Source organism: Chlorocebus sabaeus, chromosome 12, assembly GCF_047675955.1.
Source record: "Chlorocebus sabaeus isolate Y175 chromosome 12, mChlSab1.0.hap1, whole genome shotgun sequence".
Classification (NCBI taxonomy): domain Eukaryota; kingdom Metazoa; phylum Chordata; class Mammalia; order Primates; family Cercopithecidae; genus Chlorocebus; species Chlorocebus sabaeus.
The window spans coordinates 48,403,555-48,412,694 of NC_132915.1; the positions used below are offsets into that span (position 1 = coordinate 48,403,555).

General features: G+C 45.4%; 1 protein-coding gene across 3 annotated transcripts in view; it reads right to left on the minus strand.

Annotated features, from left to right (window-relative positions):
- HAUS6 (HAUS augmin like complex subunit 6) overlaps window positions 1–8,098 on the minus strand; it is a 55,132-nt gene extending 47,034 nt beyond the window's left edge. Inside the window, exons 1-3 of one of the 3 annotated variants that reach the window (XM_073021636.1) lie at window positions 7,692–7,780; window positions 1,061–1,172; window positions 378–473 (exon numbers count right to left, since the gene is read on the minus strand). In XM_073021636.1, the coding sequence (XP_072877737.1) occupies window positions 378–469 (92 nt within the window). In that variant the 5' untranslated portion in view covers window positions 470–473; window positions 1,061–1,172; window positions 7,692–7,780. Of the gene's footprint in view, window positions 1–377; window positions 474–1,060; window positions 1,173–7,691 lie in introns of all 3 variants that reach the window. The other 2 variants (XM_073021635.1, XM_073021637.1) reach the window with 2 other exon arrangements.
- Between the last annotated feature and the right edge of the window lie 1,042 nt (window positions 8,099–9,140).

Sequence of the window (9,140 nt, forward strand, 5' to 3'; positions counted from 1 at the left end):
TAGTGGCTCACACCTGTAATCCCAGCACTTTGGGACGCCAAGGCAGGTGGGTCACCTGAGGTCAGCAGTTTGAAACCAGCCTGACCAACAAGGTGAAACTCCATCTCAAATAAAAATGCAAAAATTAGCTCGGCGTGGTGGCAGCCACCTGTAATCCCGGCTACTCGGGAGGCTGAGACAGGAGAATTTCTTGAACCTGGGAGGCAGAAGTTGCAGTGAGCCTAGATCGCGTCACTGCACTCCAGCCTGGGTGATGGAGTGAGACTCCATCTCAAAAACAAAAAAAAAAAGAAAAAAGAAATTCTGGTTTATATCAAAACACAGTCCATTTTCAAATTTGGAAAGAAACTTAAGAAAATGAAATTATTTTTCCTTACTTGAAAACTTCTTTGGTGAGAGACTGGTCCAGAGCTTGAAACAAAAAATAAGAAACTATATGAAAGGCATCACGGTTCAGCTTGTCAAACATGTTCCTAGTGTTTAAAAATGAAATAGAAATAGAAAAAGAAAATGGTTAGTAAACTAAACATCATCAAAAGCTGAGTAAGAGTTCGACACAAATCAATGTTTTCATTCTCTTCAGGAAGTCAAGGCAAATTAATTTTTCTCATTCATGTACATTTTATAACCAGTTAAGAAAAACATACAAGCTTTCATTTTCTAATTCTCAAAACACAGATTCAATATAAGACTGGCAGAACTGGCTTTAATGAAAACACTCTACAGAAAAGGAAGGAAAACCTAATTCAAGAGAGAACCATGCCTTATAATGGTAACAACCTACATTGACTGAATAACAGTAAATAGTTAATATTTATTAAGAGTTTCCTATTTGCCAAGCATTCTTCTAAGCCTTCTACAAGCAGTAACTTAGCTAATCTTCACTACTATCACATACTATCTACTTTAACACAAATTATTTTATTTAATCCTAATGACACTAGATAGTAGTTTATCTTCATTATACAGATGAGGAAACTTAAATTTAGAGGTTAGAAATTTGCCCAAAATCACTTAACCAGAAAGTAGAAAAGCACTGATTTGAAATATGTCACCTCACCCTAGAGTCCAGGGTCTTCACTACTAGATTTTTATTCCCAGAACCATCTTTATAACATAACGCTGGCATTAGTTTTTATTGTTCCAATTACCCTAATTAATCGAAACAAAGCCTAAAAAAAAAAAAAAATGTGAAAACAAAACGAAAAAACACTAAACCCTTTAAGAAATGTCACACAACTATAAGGAATCAAGAGTTAACTTAAACGGCAAAGCATGAAATTTACTTCCAAAAAATCACATCAAGTGAATTTCTGACTTAGGATTACCATTCTCTTGCGTAAGTTCCTATGCCTATCCATTTGTCAAACAACACTTTTGTCCTTAGAATGTCTCTACTCTTCAAGTAACACAAATGAAGTTCCATCTATCCTACTTCCCTACCATCTCTCAAACCTGTTGTTTTTTCATAAAATACCTTGTTCTCTTCTCTTTGACACTTACTATAATTTGTAATAAGATATTTGTTGAAGGCCGGGCGCGGTGGCTCAAGCCTGTAATCCCAGCACTTTGGGAGGCCGAGGCGGGCAGATCATGAGGTCAGGAGATCGAGACCATCCTGGCGAACACGGTGAAACCCCATCTCTACTAAAAAAATACAAAAAACTAGCCGGGCGAGGTTGCGGGCGCCTGTAATCCCAGCTATTCGGGAGGCTCAGGCAGGAGAATGGCGTAAACCCGGGAGGCGGAGCTTGCAGTGAGCTGAGATCCGGCCACTGCACTCCAGCCTGGGTGACAGAGCGAAACTCCGTCTCAAAAAAAAAAAAAAAAAAGATATTTGTTGAACGTTTGTTCCTTCACTAGACTAAAATACTGTAAGGGGGCGGGTGCAGTGGCTCACACCTGTAATCCCAGCACTTTGGGGGGCCAAGGCAGGTAGATCAAGAGGTCAAGAGATCGAGACCATCCTGGCCAACATGGTGAAACCCAATGTCTACTAAAAATACAAAAATTAGCCAGGTGTGGTGGCATGCACCTGTAATCCCAGCTACTCAGGAGGCTGAGGCAGGAGAATCGCTTGAACCCAGGAGGCAGAGGTTGCAGTGAGCCAAGATCGCACCACTGCACTCCAGCCTGGCGACAGAGCAAGACTTCGTCTCAAAAAAAAAAAAAAAAAAAAAAAAAATTCTGTAAGGGAAAATTTATATCTATTCTGTTCATCGCTGTATAGCCAGGTCCAATACTGTGGTCAATAAATATTTGTTGAATGAACAAATAAATGAATCACCTCTTTTTATTCCTACTGCCACTTTAGTTCAGGCCTAGATAACTAACTGCAAAGCCCTTCTTCCGCTTCTATCCATTCTCTGTAATGCAACCATATGATTTTTCCAAACTGCAAACCTTTTGGGCAAATACCTTGGAATGGATTGCTGAGTCATATATTAAGCATATGTTTAACATTTTAAAAAAGTGGAGCCGGGCCTGGTGGCTCATGCCTATAATCCCAGCACTCTGGGAGGCTGAGGCGGGTGGATCACCTGAGGTCGGGAGTTCGAGACCAACCTGACCAACACGGAGAAACCCCGTCTCTACTAAAAATACAAAATTAGCGGGGCATGGTGGTGCAAGCCTGTAATCCCAGCTACTCCGGAGGCTAAGGAAGCAGAATCTCTTGAACCCAGGAGGCAGAGGTTGCAGTGAGCCGAGATCATGCCACTGCACTCCGGCCTAGGCAACAAGAGCAAAACTCCATCTCAAAAAAAAAAAGAAAGAAAGAAAGAAAAGTGGTCATACCACTTCAGGCTCATAGAAAAAAAAAAAACTCATAAACTGCAAACCAAAGAGAACGTATGTATATGTACAAAATATAAGTGAATAAAAAATAATGGGTTTTTTTCTTTTTTGTTTTTAAGAGACAGGGTCTCACTCTTGTTACCCAGGCTGGAGTGCAGTGCTACCATCATAGCTCGCTGTAGCCTCAAACTCCTGGGCTCAAGCAATACTCCCACCTTGCCCTCCCAAAGCACTGGGATAACAGGTGTGAACCACCAAGTCTAGCCTAATTGCTTTTTTAAGAGACAGGGTCTCACTATGTTGCCCAGGCTGGTCTCAAACTTCTGGCCTCAAGCAATCTCCCACCTCAGCCTTCTGAGCAGCTGGATTTACAGGTGCATCGAACAATTTTAAAAGCAAATTTGGCAGGGTGCAGTGGCTCATGCCTGTAATCCCAGCACTTTGGGAGGCCGAGGTGGGAGGACCACTTGAGCCCAGAAGGTCAAGATCAGCCTAGGCAACACAGTGAAAACCTATCTCCACAAAAAGAATAGAATTAAAATTAGCCAGCCGGGCGTGGTGGCTCATGCCTGTAATCCCAGCACTTTAGGAGGCCAAGGCAGGTGGATCATGAGGTCAGGGGTTCAAGATCAGCCTGGCCAAGATGGTGAAACCCTGTTTCTACTAAAAATACAAAAAAATTAGCCAGGCATGGTGGCAGGTGGCTGTATTCCCAGCTACTCGGGAGGCTGAGGCAGAGAATTGCTTGAACCAGGGAGGCAGGGGTTGCAGTGAGCCGAGATCACACAACGGCACTCCAGCCTGGGCAACAGAGCAAGACTCCATCTCAAAAAAAAAAAAAAAGAATTAAAATTAGCCAGGCGTGGCAGCAGGCACCTATAATTCCAGCTACTTGGGAGGCTGAAGTGGAAGGATCACTTGAGCCCAGGAGATGGAGGCTGCAGTGAGCCACATTCAGGCCACTGCACTCCAGCCTGGAAGACAGAGCCAGATTATCTCAAAAAATAAAAACAAAAAAGTAAATTTGATGCCACATCCATGTTTAAAGCATTTAAAGAGCCGGGTGCGGTAGCTCACACCTGTAATCCCAGCACTTTGGGAGGTCGAGGCAGGTGGATCATGAGGTCGGGAGATTGAGACAATCCTAGCTAACATAGTGTAACCCCGTCTTTACTAAAAAAATACAAAAAAAATTAGCCGAGTGTGGTGGCAGGCACCTGTAGTCCCAGCTACTTGGGAGGCTGAGGTAGAAGAATGGCGTGAACCCAGGAGGCAGAGCTTGCAGTGAGCTGAGATAATGCCACTGCACTCCAGCCTGGACGACACAGCGAGACTCTGCCTCAAAAAAACAAAATAAAATAAAATAAAGCATTTAAAGGCCACATGTGTTACAAGATGGTGAATCCTGCAGAGAAGAGGGAATGCTTGTACCTTGTTGGTAGAATGCAAAGTAGTACAGCCTGGCCAATGTGGCAAAACCCCGTCTCTACTAAAAAATACAAAAATTAAAACCTAGGTAGTACCATTCAGGACATAGGCATGGGTAAAGACTTCATGTCTAAAACACCAAAAGCAACGGCAGCAAAAGCCAAAATTGACAAATGGGATCTAATTAAACTAAAGAGCTCCTGCACAGCAAAAGAAACTACCATCAGAGTGAACAGGCAACCTACAGAATGGGAGAAAATTTTTGCAATCTACTCATCTGACAAAGGGCTAATATCCAGAACCTACAAAGAACTCAAACAAATTTACAAGAAAAAAACAAACAACCCCATCAAAAAGTGGGCAAAGGATATGAACAGACATTTCTCAAAAGAAGACATTCATACAGCCAACAGATACATGAAAAAATGCTCATCATCACTGGCCATCAGAGAAATGCAAATCAAAACCACAATGAGATACCATCTCACACCAGTTAGAATGGCGATCATTAAAACGTCAGGAAACAACAGGTGCTGGAGAGGATGTGGAGAAATAGGAACACTTTTACACTGTTGGTGGGATTGTAAACTAGTTCAACCATTATGGAAAACAGTATGGTGATTCCTCAAGGATCTAGAACTAGAAGTACCATATGACCCAGCTATCCCATTACTGGGTATATACCCAAAGGATTATAAATCATGCTGCTATAAAGACACATGCACACGTATGTTTATTGCGGCACTATTCACAATAGCAAAGACTTGGAATCAACCCAAATGTCCATCAGTGACAGACTGGATTAAGAAAAGGTGGCACATATACACCATGGAATACTATGCAGCCATAAAAAAGGATGAGTTTGTGTCCTTTGTAGGGACATGGATGCGGCTGGAGACCATCATTCTTAGCAAACTATCACAGGAACAGAAAACCAAACACCGCATGTTCTCACTCATAGGTGAGAACTGAACAATGAGATCACTTGGACTCGGGAAGGGGGACATCACACACCAGGGCCTATCATGTGGAGGGGGGAGGGGGGAGGGGGGAGGGATTGCATTGGGAGTTATACCTGATGTAAATGACGAGTTGATGGGTGCAGCACACCAACATGGCACAAGTATACATATGTAACAAACCTGCACGTTATGCACATGTACCCTAGAACTTAAAGTATAATAATAATAAAAAATAAATTTAAAAAAAAAGAAAAAAAATACAAAAATTAGCTGGGCACTGTGGCAGGTGCCTGTAATCTCAGCTACTCAGGAGGCTGAGGCAGGAGAATTGCTTGAACCCGGGAGGCGGAGGTTGCAGTGAACCAAGATTGTGACATTGCACTCCAGCCTGGGAGACACAGCACAATCTGTCCCAAAAAAAAAAAAAAAAAAAAACTAAAATTGCCAAAACACTGGAGAGAATGATGCAGTGACAATGAGGGCCATTCTCAGTGGAACTCTGGAAAAGCTTCAGACTTCTCCACCAGTATAGAGAAAATGTGACTGTGCTATGGGCCATCAAATCATGTGAAACAAATAATACATGAACCTGATAAATGCTATATGCTTGTAATCAATTTTTTTTTTTTCCTGGAGACTGAGTCTCCCTCTGTCACCCAGGCTGGAGTGCAGTGGTACGATCTAGGCTCACTGCAACCTCCACCTCCTGGACTCAAGCCATTCTCCTGCCTCAGCCTCACCAGTACCTGGGACTACAGGCGCACGCTGCCAAACCCGGCTAATTTTTTTGTATTTTAGTAGAGATGGGGTTACACCGTGTTGCCCAGGCTGTTTCCGAACTCCTGAGCTCAGGCAATCTGCCTCCTCAGCCTCCCAAAGTGCTAGGATTACAGGCACGAGCCACCACGCCAGGCGGTACTCGATTTTTAGAAAAGACTGCTAGACAGGCCGCTACACACATTAATAGTAACTTCTCAAAAATAATTACCAAACAAAACTTAATTACAGTTGTAAATCTTGACAGAAAAAATACAGCCAAAACAAGTCAAGAGGGGGAAGGCAGAGGAGGAGGAAAGAAATCTTATAATAGCTCGGTTCATTGTGAAATTATGGTAGGAATCAAAAGAGATTGATGAATCAAGAAATACAGGTCGCTGGGCGCGGTGCCTCATGCCTGTAATCCCAATACTTTGGGAGGCCGAGGCGGGTGGATCACCTGAGGTCAGGAGTTTGAGACCAGCTTGACCAACATGGCAAAACCCCGTCTCTACCAAAAACACAAAAATTAGCCGGGCGCAGTGGCGGGCACCTGTAATCCCAGCTAGTACGGAGGCTGAAGCACAAGAATCGCTTGAACACAGGAGGAGGAGGTTGCAGTGAGCCAAGATTGTGCTACTACGCTCCAGCCTGGGCGACAGAGCCAGACTCCGACTCAAAAAAAAAACAAAAACAAAAACAAGGAAAAAACCACAGCCACAGTCAGGCGTGGTGGCTCAAGCCTATAATCCTGGCACTTTGGGAGGCCGAGGCCGGCGGATCATGAGATCAGAAGTTCGAGACCAGCCTGGCCAATGTAGTGAAACTCATGTCTCTTACTAAAAATACAAAAATTTGCCGGACATGGTGGCGGGCGCCTGTAGTCCCAGCTACTCAGGAGGCTGAGGCAGAAATCACTTGAACCCGGGAGGCGGAGGTTGCAGTGAGCCGAGATCGCGCCACTGCACTCCAGCCTGGGCGACAGAGCGAGACTCCGTTTCAAAAAAAAAAAGCCTCTAGAAGAACTGAAAATATGTAATTTACAAAAATCAAACAGATTGAGGAGAATAGAAGATGGCCAATGTATCTATCCCAAATTCCCCTTGGCCTACAGTGGGAATGATGAAACAGAGATACTGGCTAAAGGTGATAAAACACAGAAATATAAACAGAGTTATTTACAGTGGGTTATTAGGAGGGATCCATAACCTTAACAGAAGTGGAAAAAGTAGGGAAGGGGCTTTTACTTTCCATACTTTTCATTAAAAGGGTATTAGTTTTTAATACCTTCTCCGTTGTTTTATGCTAACTCCAGCATGCCTTACTAATCCAAAAATTAAAAATTATAAAGTTAAACAACCACCTTCAAAGGCTCCCTTGAGTTCAAAAGGCATTTTGTACCTAACATTCCCCTGCTCTTCCACTACTACCCGCCATCCCTCCCACTACTCCACAGACCACCCCTCCACCACCTAGGCAGAATTAAGCTGTCCCTCCAGTTTTGCACTCTGCCCATCTGCAGACTCTGCACTCGCCTACAGATCGCTTCCGGCACTCTTCAATTATTTACTGTCTGCCTCTGCCACTAGGCTGGCAGCAACTGGGAGTAGGAACTTTGGAGTCAATGCCTGGCACAGAGTAACCGCTCAACCAATTCTTATTAATCAACCTCCGGGGTATACAAAAGGGCGAGGCCCCCGGGGTTCCCCGGCTCAGGCTCCCTCGCCCCGCCGGCCCCGGCCTCCTTACACTCCGAGGTGCGTGTGCGACACGATCTTTCCGCAGGCAATGGTTGCCGGGCCTGGCTCGAAGCCGAGCGCCTGCAGATACATCCAGAGATGCTCCTTCTCGAAAGCGGTGACCGAAGCCGAGCTCATCCTCGCGGTAGGCACGGCGGCTGCGAAGAAAGAAAGCGCAAACCCAGGGGACTCGGAGGGCCCTCAAGATCCCTCCCTACGGTCAGCCTGAGGTCGCGGCCGTCCTTCCATTGCCGAAGTCTGCTCCTTTCTCGCCCCGAGCCATTTCGCCTCAAAGGGACTTACAGCCTCCGGGAAACTGAGCTTCTAACGGTAGTGCGGCCACAACTGTCTCAGCAAAGCCACCACAAACCGAGACTCCCGCCCTTAAGGAAGAGCAGTATGCGCCTGCGCCGCCAGTCTTCCAAAGGAGGAGGGACTTCCCGGAAGGACTATATCTCCCGCCATGCCATGCGCCCTTCTCTCCTCCCTTCCGGTCATGCCCAGCCAAGAAACTACAAGACCCACGCGGCATTGCGCGGCCAGCGACTTGTTCTGCGCTTGCGTAACGGCTATCTTGCCCAGATCCTCGGGTCTTCGGGTTTTTCTGATTGTTGGTGCGTGGGGTCCATTTGCTTGTGTATGCTAGTTGTTACGTCACATAAAAGCCATAAATGGAGCACTGTGCCTCGGTGTAGAGAGAAGAAGCATTGGTTCCATCCTCCGCTATGCTTACTGTGACTCTGATCAAGTCACGTAATCTCTGAGCCTCATTTCTGTCATTAGCGAAATCTATGCCCTCAAATGCTAGATGCTTTTTTGCCTGCTTTAAATGAAATCTGGCTCTCTACTCCCCCTGCAGTCTTTTTTTTTTTTTGAGACGGGAGTTTCGCTCTTGTTGCTCAAGTTGGGGTGCAGTGACGAGATTTCGGCTCACTGCAACCTCCGCCCTCCGGGTTCAAGCATTTGTACTGCCTCAACCTCCAGAGTAGCTGGGATTAACAGGCGTCCACCACCACGCCCGGCTAATTTTTTGTATTTTTAATGGTCTCTGAAAGCACAATAGAGACAGTTTCACCATGTTGACCAGGCTGGTGTCGAACTCCTAACATCAGATTATCCGCCGTCCTCGGCCTCCCAAAGTGTTGGGATTACAGGCGTGAGCCACTGCGCCCGGCCGCCTGCAGTTCTCTTAACTGTCGGCTGTTGCCTACCACAAACCCCATAGACAACAGGGCCTCGAAATGGATTAGGTAACCTGCTTTTAAGTCTCATTGCTACCTCTGGCAATTATTGCCTCCTGCCTCACTAAAACCACCTTAATAAAAAGAGGCCAGGCACGGTGGCTCAAGCCTATAATCCCAGCACTTTGGGAGGCCAAGGTGGGTGGATCACTTGAGGCGGGGAGTTCAAGACCAGCCTCACCAACATGGAGAAACCCGGTCTCTACTAAAAATACAAA